At 40.3% G+C, this 15,994-nt stretch overlaps 1 protein-coding gene across 5 annotated transcripts in view; it reads left to right on the forward strand.

Moving 5' to 3' along the window:
* USP34 (ubiquitin specific peptidase 34) overlaps positions 1-15,994 on the forward strand; it is a 244,271-nt gene that overhangs the window by 46,987 nt on the left and 181,290 nt on the right. For all 5 annotated transcript variants that reach the window (XM_089669184.1, XM_089669187.1, XM_089669185.1 and 2 more), the window contains exons 2-8: positions 1,412-1,499; positions 2,104-2,542; positions 5,431-5,481; positions 8,144-8,293; positions 8,814-8,881; positions 10,029-10,221; positions 11,121-11,182. In XM_089669184.1, coding sequence (XP_089525310.1) covers positions 1,412-1,499; positions 2,104-2,542; positions 5,431-5,481; positions 8,144-8,293; positions 8,814-8,881; positions 10,029-10,221; positions 11,121-11,182 — 1,051 coding nt within the window. The remainder of the gene's footprint in view (positions 1-1,411; positions 1,500-2,103; positions 2,543-5,430; positions 5,482-8,143; positions 8,294-8,813; positions 8,882-10,028; positions 10,222-11,120; positions 11,183-15,994) is intronic.

The following is a 15,994-nucleotide window of genomic DNA, read 5'->3' on the forward strand; positions in this document are numbered from 1 at the left end:
TATATATATATATATATATATATATATATATATATATATATATATATATAAAAATTTTTTTTTTTTTAATTTTTTTTTACTGGTCAAGTTGCTTTTACTGACATCATAGGCAAATCAAAGGCCGTCCCTTTGATCTGCAGATGGATGAAACCCTGTAAATACAACAGTAACAATGTTACATTGTACCTCCTGAATTGTGTCAGAAAAGTTATTGACTGCTACTGCTGTGTTTACACAGCAGCTCCCAGCTTTTAACAGAGAACTTTCCATCAACTGCAAGGGGATAAGGCACCAGCATGTAAGAGTATGCTTCAGTAAAAGAACAGAACAGTGTGGGTGAATTGCACAAGGTGGGGATGTGTTGTATTTAAATTATGTTGATACAAATCCAGCCAAATCCCTGGATAGAATGAACAGATTAAATAAATTGTTAAGCAATTATACAAAAATTGTCAATTTCCAGGAAAATGGAGTACCATTATCTAGACCCAATCATCTTAAATAGCAAGGTCAACCAAGAGGAAGACAGGCTGTCAGTCAAAACAAGCCCACAATAATTCCAAATACAGTGGATGAAACTGGCATGCATTAGGATGTATCAACACGGTTTAATCATTCCCACATTGTACTTGTAGTCCATACATTTGTGAACGCAGTCATAGATCCATCAGAGCAGACTATAGCACACATTGAAAGCACAAAGTGTCAAGTTTATGACTTGGAAGTACATAAATTGGAACTGCACTGCATCTGAGCAACACAGACCAAAAATGCTATTTAATTAATTGTTAATATTCAAAGCAAACTGCCCCATCCATCCATTTCTACATGGTTTATTTAGCTGAGAATTCATTTTGAAAAATTCCTCCCTGGCATTTCTGGCAATGGCCATCTTGAGTAAGGACAGATGATTTGTGTAGCATTTACTTTCTGGAACCCATCAGTCTTTAGCTCAGGAATTGACTGAACTGAGAACCCTCCCTCCTGAAATGTATGACATCATTTTGCCTAGGCATGGAAACTAGGAGGTAACTGAAGAAATAAAAAAGAAAAAAAAGAAAAAAAAGTTTAAAATAAGTAAATATGATATTCTTTTTTATCTGTTTACTAGTGCTGGCAGCATAAAGATTAAAAATAGTGTTGATTGAGAGTGAAGTTCCACTTTAATCACTCAAACAAAAACAGGCCTTTTACGAGTAAGCCCAATGTGAGTGAAACATGTCACAGGGGTGTGGCCAATGGTCAGGGATCTGAACTGAAGCCTGTCTTTCATTTACCTTACATTGGAGTAAAATACAGTGTGTGGCAGTATTTGCATGCCATATCTAAGCTGCTGATTGTTGCTGTAGTTTGTTGCTGCATACTATGCAAGGTTCTTTGAATAATGTTCTGTTTTTTTTGTTCATTGTAGTATCTGACACTGACAACAATGATGAATTACATCTCAGAAAAGAACATGCGCTTAAGATATTCGCTTATATTAATTCCTGGACACAAAGGTAATTATTCTCATATTTCAATTGTTAATTCCACCTTTTTTTTCCTCTTCTTTATTATGTGTGGTTGAATTTTCCACTTTCACTAATATCCCAGCCAACTGTTAAGATGGCCATAGATGATTTGTTTTGTCTTCATATGAAAAGAAGATTTTTTTAAATCAAACCGGTATTACGAATCAAGATTTTTTTTTTAAGCCCCTTTTCGGGTGTTACCTGGAAAATTAAAAATAGCATTGTTAAACATAGTGTTGTGTATCCTAGTTTCTGTGTGCAAATGTTTTGTTCATTATGAACTTGCATATACATACAGATTAATGGTTTTAACTTGCAATTTGTCCTGTAGACACTATTTGCAGTTTATATGCAAAATTTGGTAACTGTGTTTGTCACTTTCACATCTTTTGCTATCCAGTTAATCTCCCTGAGTTTTTTCCCAGGAATTTGTGCATAGTGATGGACGAGAGTCTGAACTTTTGGCTTAGCACTGATTTAAAAAAAAAAAAAAAAAAAGGCTTCTTCCATTGTGTAAGAATGTGCTTTTCCTTGCAGGTGTTTGTTTTTTTGGGCTTGTATTTATGCTGAAATGTTTTTTTTTCTCCTCCAGACAGTGTCTATGCTGCTTTAAGGAGTATAAACATTTGGAGATCTTTAACCAAGTGGTGTGTTCCCTTATAAATTTGGTGATTGGCCAAGTCCAAGCCCTGAGGGACCAGCTTTTAAAAATTTGCACTACTAGCCCTGATTCAAACTGGCAGGATGAGGCCAACCCATCCGATGAGCTGCTGAATGTGGAGAAAGAGACTCAGGAGGAGGAGGAGGAGGAAGGGGAGGAGAGGAGCTCAGAACCATGTAAAGTCCCCGACAAACAACTAGAAAGTGGAAGAACTTGCAATGTAACAGAAGACTCTCTAAAAAGCACTGACCTGTATAGTTTATGGAGTACTGAAGAAAAAGAAAAACTGTTGTTGTGTGTTGCAAAAATCTTTCAGATACAATTTCCTCTTTACACAGCCTACAAGCATAACACGCATCCCACTATAGAGGTATTTCCAATTATTGTTCTCATTGCTGGTTTTTAAAAGAGAGGATGGTCCAGATAAAGACATTTGTTTGGCATCTTGCTTACCCCGGTACTTGCTTTGTATATCCATTGATTAAGCCCAGAGGGTATTTATGGCAATTGGGCAGAATATGAGCAAATTCAGATTACCCTGTCATTGTATAAGAAAAGTTGTCTCTGCTTACTTTCTAATCTCACTTCTACAGTGTTTTTTTTTTTTTTATTTTAAACTATACATCTGAATACTACAGCTGTGGCTAAACCTTTGTCTGTCGTATGACAAGTCTATTCTAACTTCCATCTGAGCCATAACTAGTTTGTTAGATTTACTCTATATCCATTTACTGCATGTAGCTATTATTTTAAAGTGTATCTCTGGTCAAGACTTTTTTTTTTTCCTTAGTTTTGTGAAGAATATGGAAATGTTGGAACCCCTGTTCAGTAAGGTTTATACTGTTGTTTATGTCCACACAATGTAGATTTACCTTTTGTTTGTCCAAGTGATGAGTTTCACTGGACAGTAAGTGGATTGAAATTTTATAATTTTACATTCACCAAGAGAAACGAGGGGAAATCCTTCCATGTGGAATGTGTTCCAGTTACACCTAGGAGGGGATGTTCCCTTATTTTAAAGAGATTTCCTCTCTACTCTTGTGTCTCAGGGACAGGAAGAGACACCAACAACAATAAAATGACATGGGGTTTTACTATTTCCTTCTCTATCCTAAACTAAAGAACAAACCTGTTTTAGGTAAGGATAGACTTTACAGTGGAATTCCAGGCTATTACGAAGTATGCCTAAACCTGCTCCAGCCCCCCCCCTAACTCCTAACTACCGTGTGAAAGGAAGATGCATATACTTACCTATTCTCAGAGCACTCCAGTCTTCTCACATGATCTCCTCTGTGCCCCACCTCAGGGAAGAGGAGAGAGCAGTGACAACGGCTGGAATGCCTGAGCAATCACATCACCCATAGGCTTACTATAGGGCATCTGTTGTTGGCCGTCCCTTCTCTTCCCTTAAGCCACTGCTGGGAGTTTATAATGTGACCGGACTGGAGCACTGAGCCTGAAAACAGTTAAGTATAAGCACCTTCTTTTCACAATGTAGTTAGTATAGGAGTTTGAAAGGAAGGTGAGAGTAGGTTTACATAGTTAGTAATGAGAAATATGCTAAGGTCTATTTAGAAATTATTTGCACAACTTTCACCCAGGTTTTTACAGACTTCCAGTTAGAAAAAAGTGTTAATCTTGTGTGGAAACATTTAGAAATGGATCCCCAAGTATCTGCAAGATTGCAATACTTAACCAAAATGCAGTTTCAGAGAAACAACCAGCCATGTCAGGACTTTCAGAGTGGCCAAATATGACAGTTCTCTAGCAATTGTAACCACTTTCAACCAGCGTTTGATCATAAATACCAATTAATCTATCATGGTAACCAAAACCATTAGCCATAAAATTGACTACTGACTGGTAAAGTAAACAACACTGATTATCTTGTTACAATGGCGCCTGAAAGTGGATGGGATGTGTGGTGAAAGCAGAAAAAATGCTCAAGTGTAAGGATTTGAGTGACAAGAGCCAAATTGTAATAGACAACTGCGTCAAAGCATTTCCAAAACTGCAGCTCATGTGGGATGTTCTCGGTCTGCAGTGGTCAGGACCTACCAAAAGTGGTCCAAGGAAGGAAAGCTGGCAAACTGGTGACATGGTCATGGGCAGCCAAGGCTCATTGGTCAACGTGGGGAGCGAAGGCTGGCTTGTGCCAACCGATCCAATAGAAGAGTTACTGTAACTCAAGCTGCTGAAAAAGTGAATGCTGGTTTTGATAGAAATGTTTCAGAACACACAGCGCACCACAGTTTTTTTACATATGGAGCTGCATAGCTGCAGACTGGTTAGGGTGCCCATGTTGATGTGTGTCTACAGCCAAAAGCACCTGCAATGGGCACATGAGCATCAGAACTGGAACACGAAGCAATGGAAGAAGGTGGTCTGGTCTGATGAATTAAGTTTTCATTTAAATAATGTGGATGGCTTGGTGCGTGTGCTTCAAGATGGTACCAGGATTCACTTTGGGAACAAGGCAAGCCAGCGGAGGCTTAAAGAATCTGCTACTGATGGTTGTGTGCCCGACACCACAGTGGAGTCAAAGCCTTGACGAGCCAGGTCTGTTTTGGCATCAGAAGGTTGCCATTTTATCTTTATTTTATTGAAATATGGTTCACATTGCTAGAGAATGTCTTTGTCCAGCATTATTATTGGGCTTCATCGCCAGAAAGGCCACTTTCTGGAGTGTCTTTGTCAGTGTTGAACCCAGACAAAATATTTTTGGATAGTCAGGCTCAGCGTTGCATGTTTTGTCTCTTTTCCATTGTAAGGAAATTGGTTAAAGGCTTGATAATGTCAAGTAACTTTAATAGTGCCTCATTTCATCTTGTTTCTTCTAGAATAATTCTTTATTGGCTCATGTACAGTGTTTTTTTTGTTTTTTTTTCTTTTTTCCCCTCCTCATACAGGCCCATTTGAAATGCATCTGAAAGTATATTGTATTTGCAGGCCATGTTGGTCCTTAGATATTAGCCTATATGTTTTACTGCAATTAAAATGTTATGACAGTTTTCTGACAGTCATATGGAGTACTTTACTTAAAGATGTCTTATGGGCATTGTGTTAATTTTGCCTCTTCAGTTTCCTTTTATAAAAGTTGTGTTTTAGGTCTTTAAATTATTAAATAAAATGTATTCTAAATATGTTCGTAGGAGCTGTAATTATTTTCATGTTAACCCCACTTAATATTAATGTGCTTTTCACATCGCTTCTGAAGTTTTTTTGTTTGTTTTGTTTTTTTTTCTCTTGCTCTCCCAGGATATTTCAGCTCAAGAAAGCAATCTTTTAGGAGCCTTTTGTGACATGAATGTAAGTGTGAAAAACTGAAGATTTGTACAGATGTGTGAAGTCTGTGTTCATGTGATTTTCAATACCATGGATTTGATTTAAAAAGCTGTCACTCTCCATATATTAGCTGTATTAATTTTCAGATTTTTTTTTCAGCTCAAAAATTTAAATATTGCCCAGTAATTCTTTCTGCCCGAGCATGTGCAGTTTTGAAGTTTCCAGGCAGACTTCTCCAGAACGTATTGTGCACTCTCCAATCTTCTGGTTGGGCAGTGCTTGCACAGAGTATTTCACAGGGAAGAGGTCATAAGGGACATCACCGCCACAGGAGGGAGGATTTGTCTCATCATCCTTGACTTCAGGGCTGTGCGTTTGCATAGACACATACAGTGTTAGGAGAACACTGCTATAGTCTGGGCAAGGAGAGCACACACAAGGGTGGCTCCACAGGACCCTGCAAGGAATGGGTTTTTTTTTGTTTGTTTGTTTTTTGTCAGCAGTCAGGATACTGGCCTAAAGTGGAACAAAGGTAAGGATTGCAAGATGGAACAGGCTGCATAGTAAGAGTGTAGCATTATCACACAGTTTAGACTCTGGGGGGTTTATTTACTAAAGCCGGTTCACTCAGAATCTTGTGCAATTCTGCATAGAAACCAATCAGCGTACAGGTTTTATTGCTAAAGCTTAATTGAACAAGCTGAGGTTAGAAGCTTATTGGCTACCATGCACGGGATTCTGAGTGAACCAGCTTTAGCAAATAAACCCCACTGTGTAATGCTTCGTAGATTGGTAGTCGCACATCTAATATATGCAGTGATTAAAGAAGATTTATCAATTTTTTTTCTTACTGTTCTATGAAAGTGGGACAAAGTACATGTTGCTAGGTGCATTTTAAGTCTAGTTGTTAGGTCCGATCTGTGCTTCTCAATGTGAGGAGGGAAACTGCAGTTGGACGTTAACCGATTGCCAGCCGAGCACTGTAACTTTACTGCTACAGTGTAGGCTGACTGTGCAAAATTTTGTGTGTATAAAATTTCATATACGGGTGCATTTAAATAAATTAGAATATCATCAAAAAGTTAATTTAGTTCAGTAATTCAGATCAAAAAGTGAAACTCATATATTATATAGATTCATTACACACAGAGCGATATATTTCAAGCTTTTCTTTCTTTTAATGTTGATGGTTAAGGCTTACAGCTAGTGAAAACCCAAAATTCAGTATCTCAGAAAATTTGAATATTGTGAAGACGTTCAATATTGGTAGACTCATGGGGGTTTATTTACTAAACCTGGTTGACTCAGAATCTTGGGCACCTGTGCATGGCAACCAATCAGCTTCTAACCTCAGCATGTTCAGTTAAGCTTCAGCAATAAAACCTGGAAGCTGATTGGTTTTTATGCAGAAGTGGACAAGATTCTGAGTCAACCAGGTTTAGTAAATAAACCCCATGGTGTCACACTCTAATCAGCTAATTAACTAAAAACACCTGTAAAGGGTTCCTGAGCTTTTAAATGGTCCCTTGGTCTGGTTCAGGAGGTTACACAATCATGGGGAAGACTGCTGACTTGACAGCTGTACAGAAGACATTCATTGACACCCTCCACAAGGAAGGTAAGTCACAAAAAGTCATTGCTAAAGAAGCTGGCTGTTCAGACTGCTGTATCCAAGCATATTAATGGAAAGTTGAGTGTAAGGAAAAGGTGTGGCAGAAAAAGGTGTACAAGCAACAGGGACAACCATAGCCTTGAGAGGATTGTGAAGCAAAGGCCATTCAAGAATTTGGGGGAGATTCACAAAGAGTAAACTACGGCTGGTATCAGTGTATCAAGACCCACCACACACAGACGTATCCAGGACATGGGCTACAACTGTTGCATTCCTTGTGTCAAGCCACTCTTGAACCAGACACAACGTCAGAAATGTCTTACCTAGGCTAAGGAGAAAAAGGGTTGGACTACTGCTCAGTGGCCCAAAGTTCTTTTTTTGGATGAAAGTAAATTTTGCATTTCATTTGGAAATCAAGGTCCCAGAGTCTGGAGGAAGAGTGGAGAGGCACAGAATCCAAGTTCCATTATCTATACTGGTAGCTTTGTAAGCACTATAACTTTCATGTAAACCAATTAATTTACATGTATTGGGTTTTTTTTTTTTTTTTTTAGCAAAGACATGTAGCAGAATAAATTTTGGTGGAGATGCTTTGAGTACATCCTAATTCAAGTCAATGGGGGGCTCATTGGGTGCTGGCATAACCAATTTTGGAAAAAGATTTTCTCTCAGAAGATGTAAACCAGCGAGACTGCCATGACTGCTATGCTGAGATAAATAGATGGTTGGGGGGTTTTAGGTTAGTTCAGTTCGGGAGTCTAGGGAATGTGGACTAGTACACATTTTTTACTAAAAGTGTACTTGCCTTTTAACTGAGAAGTTACTTGCTTCAGCATGTGGAAACAAGGATGTTTTTTTTATTTATTTATTTATTTTATATAGAATAAAAAATTATTATCCATATAAATGGCTGAAAGAATTATTTATAACTACTGGGGTGTGATTTACAGACTTTGACGTTTCCTCCGAAATTGAGACTGCTGCTTCCCTTTTCATGACCACCATTCTGCATTGAGCACATAAACACAACACATCTGTTTGTGATGAATTCTTTGTTTTCAATTTTGTTTTTAGGACGTGGAAGTCCCCTTGCACCTTCTCCGTTACGTGTGTCTGTTCTGTGGGAAAAATGGCCTTTCTCTCATGAAGGATTGCTTTGAGTATGGGACCCCCGAGACTCTTCCCTTTCTAATAGCTCATGCATTCATCACCGTTGTGTCCAATGTAAGTTGCTATTCTAACATGTTTGGAACATTGGAAATCAAAGTTGCCAATGTGTGAAAGAATACTGCGTTTTATGACGGCTTGCATTCTGAGTTCTTTCTCATATTTAGTGGTAAACATTTTGTATGTTAAAAAAGCAAACCAGCAATAAAGGAATTTAATTTTAATAGCTGCAATCTGTATCTGAAACTAACGTCAGCAGGTTTGCCTGAGTTTATGCCTTTAATGGTAGCTTACTATCTGCATAGATTATATGGGATGGTATTGAACTTGGAGTGTCTGCACCAACACATATGTATTGTGTCCAAGCTCACATAAAAGTTTACTTTATTGTTTATCATAAATGTAGACTGAGTGCCATAGTTTTGAAGCATGTAAACATCACTGTAACTGGATATGTAGGCTTTGGTGTGTGAATGCTGAGTGGTATACATTAGTCAGCTTTGAAAAATATACATGTTCATGAAAAGGGCAACTACATGTTAATAATTGTGGTTTGTTTTTTTTTTTCCTTTTGTAGATCAGAATATGGTTACACATCCCTGCTGTTATGCAGCATATTATACCTTTTAGGACCTATGTTATAAGGTAAGATAATATGTTATACATATCCTAATAAGTGATTTTTGAAAGTATATCACTGTATATTTCTACTAGTAGATGACAAACATTTTCAGTCTCTGCTCTAATATGCAACAGCTCCAATCTATAAGTTGATCGGAGCAGAGCGGGACAGATGTCACCGTTTCTGCCGAGTGGACACTGACAGACCTTGCTGTGCTCTGTGGGCAGCCGGGTGTACATAAGCTTGACTGTCCGTTTGCATTAGGCTACCTCTGATCTGGTCCGCTAAAACGGAAAAGGACATTGTCCTTTGCTGTTCTTTTAGCGGACCTGAATGAACCTAGGGGTAGGCCCATAGGGTTAAATGGAGCTTCTGATCAGGTCCACCTGAAAAACTGATAGGCAGACCCGATCGGCCAAGTAAAAGAGGCCCAAGATTTGCCTTTTAGACACTGTAGTTCTATCCAGTTCAAATCCGTACATAGGGCTTAGGGCCAATTCACAGTGACTTGCGCTAAAATGTATAGAAAATTTACATTTTCTTCCACTTTAGTCATGTGCATACATTTTGATGTCACTTGACATGCATTTTAGTGCGCCTTGAAGCGCACTGCGTTTTCACAGGGTATCCTGTGCATTGCGTTGACATCCGCTTATATCCGTTGTGCTGTGCTAAAATGCATACATCTTGCATTTTAGCGCAACGCAGGTCAATGCTGCGTTAGTGTGAATAGGACACGTTGGGGAATTTTTGTTTTTCAGATGACCTTCTGTTGATCTGCCCTTTACGCTAAAACGCAGATCAACGCGCATGTGTGAATTGACCCTAAAACACTTCATGTCAGTTCATCTGATAAAGTTACTTTGGGGCTGCTTTTGACTTTGGATGGAAGGAGCAAGGTAGAAAATTGTTGACCGTACAGTGATTTCACCCAGTGAGATGTAGACAGTGCTGGGGTATTTAGCAGCTGTGGGTCCCATTGATGAGGTTAACAAGTGAAATTTAGAGATATATTGCTGGTGTAAGGAATAAACTCTCAAACTAGACTTTGAAAGCAAAAAAATTATTTGTATTAGTAGTATGAGCAAGGTTTAGATTCTGTCAGAGGTGTTTTTTTTCTCCTCTAGACTGATATGTTTAGTTTACAGGTGCTATTTTCTTTTCTTCCAGGTATTTGTGCAAGCTGTCTGACCAGGAGCTGCGGCAGAGTGCGGCTAGGAACATGGCTGACCTCATGTGGAGCACTGTGAAAGAGCCTCTGGACACAGCTTTGTGCTTTGATAAAGAGAGCCTTGACTTGGCTTTCAAATATTTTATGTCACCCACACTAACAATGAGGCTTGCTGGCTTGAGTCAGATAACGGTAGGTGTTTGCCATATTTCCATGGTAACCTTTTTTAGTAAAAACCGATCTGGTGTTTATTTTTATTGATTAGACAGGATTGAAAAAAAATCACTTTTAAAACACCTTTAAAATTCAGTTAAGAAACCAGTGTATTTGTTTTGTATTGATGGTTCTTTTTTTTTTTTACGTTTATAAAATATGCATATTATAAAAATGTATTGTAATATTGCAAAGCTCAGAGATGGAGAGGCATTAGGTTTGCCGTTTTTTTGGGCTTGATCTCCAGAAAACTGCCTGTATTTTCTGTAGGTATTAATCAGCTTTTCACTTTTAAGCTCCATTCACACTAGAGTTTGTTTTTAAAAAAATGCTGGTATTAGTGGTTTTTAATAGTGTTTAGGAGTGTTAGCATTTTATTAGTGTTTTTACAGTACATATAGGGAAAAAAGCCGTTTAGGAGAGTTTTAGTAGTGTTTAGGAGCATTTAGTATTTTTTTTTCCGCTGGAAATACGCTTCCAAAACGACAAAAACCTTTTTATTTTCTGCGTCTAAATGCTGAAGCTTGAAAACGCTACTAGACTAAAATAGTGTGCATGGACACATAGGATACTACTATTTGGCTTCTAGGAAAAAAAATGCTGATAACAGCTTGCAGGAACTTAAAAAAACACTAGTGTGCATGGAGCCTCGTACCTCTTGGAGACCTTGGCAGCCTTTCTGAATTCTCCCTTTTACCTTCTATGTGTAATATAGATAGCTCTTCTTTCTGATACTTCATGGTTCAGTTGTGTTCTAACATTTCCCTATGATTTGTTGAATTAATATGGTGTGTTCCCCATAATTTCTGTCTTTCTCTGTTGTGTTAGCTATTTCATTTTGTTTTGCTTTTCTTTAATATTGATGTTCTTTTATATAGAATCAACTTCATACTTTTAATGATGTTTGCAACAATGAGTCCTTGGTATCTGATACAGAGACGTAAGTGCATTTTAATTGCTTTGGACTATATACTTGTACATACCTTTTTATAGGTTTTTAAAGCGGAATTCCACTCACCATGTAAAAAAAATAAAGGTCAGCAGCTACAAAAACTGTAGTGGCTGTACAAAAAACAGCCACTCACCTGTCCCGCGGTGCCCCCGCCGTAGCCTGTTTTCCAGGAGGCCGGCATCTCCAGTGTGGGCACCCGGCTGTGACAGCTTGCGGCTTCATAGCCGGGCGCCCACTGCACATGCGCGAGTAGCGCTGCGGTTCCTGAATTGCCCCTTCGTCTTCTGGGACCTGTCACGTGTCCCACAAGACTACAGGGAGGGGGAGGGTAGGAGGACAAATACCGCTTACGATCGCAGTGGGAGCGGGTACCTGTCAATTTCGGGTTCCCGCTCCCCAAAGGTGCCAATCCTTAATAGGGAGCGGGGTACCAATCATTAAAGCGGAACTTCCCCTTTTGGGTGGAACTCCGCTTTAAGAACTGCAAGGTTGTCTAATTTATATTTGTTCCCTAGTTACCGAAATCGGGAAAGTTTTTATATCAGGTTGTTTCATCCAAAATATTAAACATTTTCTGTAATGCTATTTACCGTACTCCACAGTCAACTTAAAGTGGTTGTAAATCTTTACATATACCCAGTGAAGTGAGTGGTCTTGTGTAATACACAGAGAAGAAACCAATCATCCTGCATAGGTTGTACCGGTATATATACAGCGGCCATTCCCCCACATCCTTTTAAAGTGCAGAATTTACACAGGATCTCTCAGAATTTACACAGGATCTCACAGGGTGTGCCCTCCCGTTACCATTTTTCTCTTGGTGTCAGGAAAACTCGTCAGTTTTAGCACTCTGGATTGAAGACTGTAGAGCAGTGGTTCTCAACCTTCCTAATGCCGTGACCCTTTAATACAGTTCCTCATGTTGTGGTGACCCCCAACCATAAAATTATTTACCCAGTAATTATAATTCATGAGTGTCGTTTTATCTCCAATACTGCTGCTTTCAACACAGTAGCTGCTTTTAACAGAGTAGCTGCTTTCAACACAGCAGCTGCTTTCTACACAGTAGCTGCTCTTTACACATCGGAAATATGTGTTTTCTGATGGTCTTAGGGGACCCCTGTGAAAGGGTCGTTCGACCCCCAAAGGGGTCGTGACCCACAGGTTGAGAACCACTGCTGTAGAGGGATATACTTTGTTTATATTTTTTGCCTTAGGTTTACAACCACTTTTAAAGTACATAAACTTACCTTTATATGTTAATGTTTTAAAAACATTGTTGAACTCTTCATATCCATGACAATAGTATTATGCTGCCGGCATGGCATCAGGTAATTGGACAGTGGCAAAATGCCAAGAAATCTACACCCAGGCATAATTCCTCCCAGCTAGGCAAGGCTTCAAGCGGTAGTAAACCGCATCCAAAAATGGAAAAAAAACCCTACAAGGTAAAGGCATAATGTGCTAGTATGCATTGCATACTAGCACATTATGAAGATCTTGCCTTGAAATTAAGTCTTCCAGCAGAGCGCTGTCACTGCTCCCCGGGGCTTCCATCTTCACCCGGTCTTCCTTCCGGGTTCGCAAGCTCTGACCAGCTGACTGGCTGAGCCGTGATGATGTCATTCCCACACATGCATGCGGAACTCCTGGGCCACGGCACAGTTCTCTGAAGGAACTGCATGGGCATGCCATGCCTTCAGAGCTCATGCGCGAGCTATGAAAAGGGGCTAATCTCTCCTAAACGGTGCACATTTAAGAGATATTAATTGTACCTACAGGTAAGTTTTATTATAAGCTTACCTATAGGTAAAATTACTAAAGAGTTTACTACTACTTTTAGTTCTTTTACTAGAATTTTAGGTGATGGTCATGTCTGTGCAGGCGCTGAGCAAAAAGGTACCTAGCTTTTCATTGGTTCCATCTGTAATTAGAAGACTAGCTTTTTCCAGATTAATTTGCTTACAGCTTGTCGACACTCAGAGGAGTGTTACCTGGACCCTGCTCTGGACATGCAAGAACAGCCCATTACGTTGCTGGTCAGATCCCTGTGGAATGGAACCTTGGGCAACAACCGGTAGAGTGCTATACAGGTCCAGGGCAGTGATGCTCAGTGGTCCCAGAAGACCCTTGCGACATTACCGTCTGCGATGGGTGAAGATTGAACCCCCTCCTCTAGGGGGGATCCTGCAGCAGACTGGTGGGTGCCCTAGAGTGATCCCTGCTGTTACTATTATAGTAACACCATCACCCGTCCCTCCACTTAGGTGGAAAAGGAATTTTTTTCTTTAACTGTGCATCCTCCCAGACCACCTACATAGCTTTTGAGCAGTCTAGAAGCCTTTTGGAGTCAAATGCAGGATGCAGAAAGTTATTCTTTCCCCCCCTATGTTTACTAGGTTGCATGCACAGTGCAACTGGCGACATCACAAATGGTGTGGAGTATTCTGAGAGCTGCCACGAGAGTGTGACAATGTGGCCTCTCGTGGGACTATTGGTCGCAGCAGAGCTGTGCATTCATTGGCACTGCAGGTCGCTGCATTAGCAGTGCCTTGTCTGCTACAGAGTGCAGTAAACCAATTGTTGGTGAGACTGAGTCGCAGCAGAGCTTTCCTTGTGGAACTACAGGTTGCAGCAGTGCCTTCCTTGTGGGACTGTAGATTGCAGCAGATCAAATCTGGAGGGACTATAGGTCGCAGCAGAGCTCTCCTTGTGGGACTGTAGGTCGCAGCAGAGCTCTCCTTGTGGGACTGTAGGTCACAGCAGAGCTCTCCTTGTTGGGACTGTAGGTCGCAGCAGAGCTCTCCTTGTTGGGACTGTAGGTCGCAGCAGAGCTCTCCTTGTTGGGACTGTAGGTCGCAGCAGAGCTCTCCTTGTTGGGACTGTAGGTCGCAGCAGAGCTCTCCTTGTTGGGACTGTAGGTCGCAGCAGAGCTCTCCTTGTTGGGACTGTAGGTCGCAGCAGAGCTCTCCTTGTTGGGACTGTAGGTCGCAGCAGAGCTCTCCTTGTTGGGACTGTAGGTCGCAGCAGAGCTCTCCTTGTTGGGACTGTAGGTCGCAGCAGAGCTCTCCTTGTTGGGACTGTAGGTCGCAGCAGAGCTCTCCTTGTTGGGACTGTAGGTCGCAGCAGAGCTCTCCTTGTTGGGACTGTAGGTCGCAGCAGAGCTCTCCTTGTTGGGACTGTAGTTCGCAGCAGCTTGCACTAAAGGAAAGTGACAAATCCAAAATATAACTGTATCAGAGTAGTGAAGCGCATAAACCATATATCAGAAATATATACATAAATGTGAAATAACCAAAGTCCGTAAATAAATAAAATATTATAAATCAAATACATAAATAGTACTCACTAAAGTGCCAAGTCTAATAATGTAACACAATCCTTCTAATAACAGCACATCAGTATAAATACATAAACCGTGCTCTTTAAAGTGCCAAGTGCAATAATATAACAAAAGTCCTTCCAGTGATGGTCTTATAAAGAATCTCTCTAGTGAAAATTCCAGACAATACTGGATCTTACACAAGTGCTGCTCTCCCGTGCAGAGCCCTCCACCACCATGCAATCGCCAGAAGACTACTTGCTTAATAGCCTGTAATCCAACTTGTAGTGAACTTCTTTTTCTCATTCCTCAACGCCACTAATGATACAACCAGGAGCCTAGAAAGAAGCACTCATCATACGGAGCCAGGCAGATAGTATATAGTGTAGTGTTTAATTATAAAATCATCACAATAAAAATATCATGAACTGTTTTCCATGTGGAAAACAAACATTCACGTAGGCTCCACCTGGGAAAGTTGTTCAGAAACCATGAACTTAAATTTGTATACTAACAGAATATAAAGAACCAAATGGCTTCCAGCATTCCCATTTTACATTATGTAGAGATAAGTTCAGGCCTTACAGTTTAATTCTGTGAGCACAGAATAGTTCAAACAGGCCCTGGAGAATGTGGTACTCCCAACATTGTAAACATGTCGGCGTACAACTGTTGGCTCCTGGATTGACCAGACATGTTGCAATCTATATCTTTCTTTATAGCCGCTGGATTTAATGGCATGGCTGTTGAAACCAGGGTTTTTAGAGACAAGGAAGTCTCTGATTCAGTCACTTCTACCACACACTGAAAGCTCAAAAAGTGTCCTTAAAGTGGTAAATTGTTTTGTTTTTTTTTTAAATTTTACCTACAGATAAGCTTATAATAAACTTACCTGTAGGTAAAATGAATATCTTCTAAACATGCACTGTTTAGGAGATACTCTCTCGTTCCTAAAGCCGGCGCATGCGCTCTGAAGCAATGGCATACCCATGCCATTCCTTCAGAGCTGTGTGCCGTGGCCCGGGACTCCCTCGCGCATGCGCGGGAGTGACGTCATCACAGTCCAGCCTGTCATACGGCTGTAGATTGCAAACCCAGAAGAAGGACCAGGTGAAGATGGAAGCCTCCACAGCGGTGACAGTGTGCTGCTGGAGGGCTTCATTTTAAGCCAAGTTTAACATAATGTGCAGTATGTGATGCATATTAGCACATTATGGCATTACCTTGGAGGGGACTTTTTTTTATTTCTTGGTTTACTACCGCTTTAAGGAAGACTTACTACAGATTCTTCTTTTGCTTGGTGTGAGACTAGAGGATCTCATCCTTGCAAGTCTGTTATGGGTTGCATCCTAGCTTTTCTCCAACCTGGAGTTCAGGGTTGGTCCTTCGATATGATCATGGGTCAGATTTTGGCCTTGGCAATCTTCTTTCAGATAATGATTGCTTCATGGTCCTTGGTACATGTCTTTGTGCAAGGA

Source organism: Staurois parvus, unplaced genomic scaffold (assembly GCF_062004578.1).
Source record: "Staurois parvus isolate SC_StPar_1 unplaced genomic scaffold, SC_StPar_1.0 ptg000070l, whole genome shotgun sequence".
NCBI classification, from domain to species: Eukaryota; Metazoa; Chordata; class Amphibia; order Anura; family Ranidae; genus Staurois; species Staurois parvus.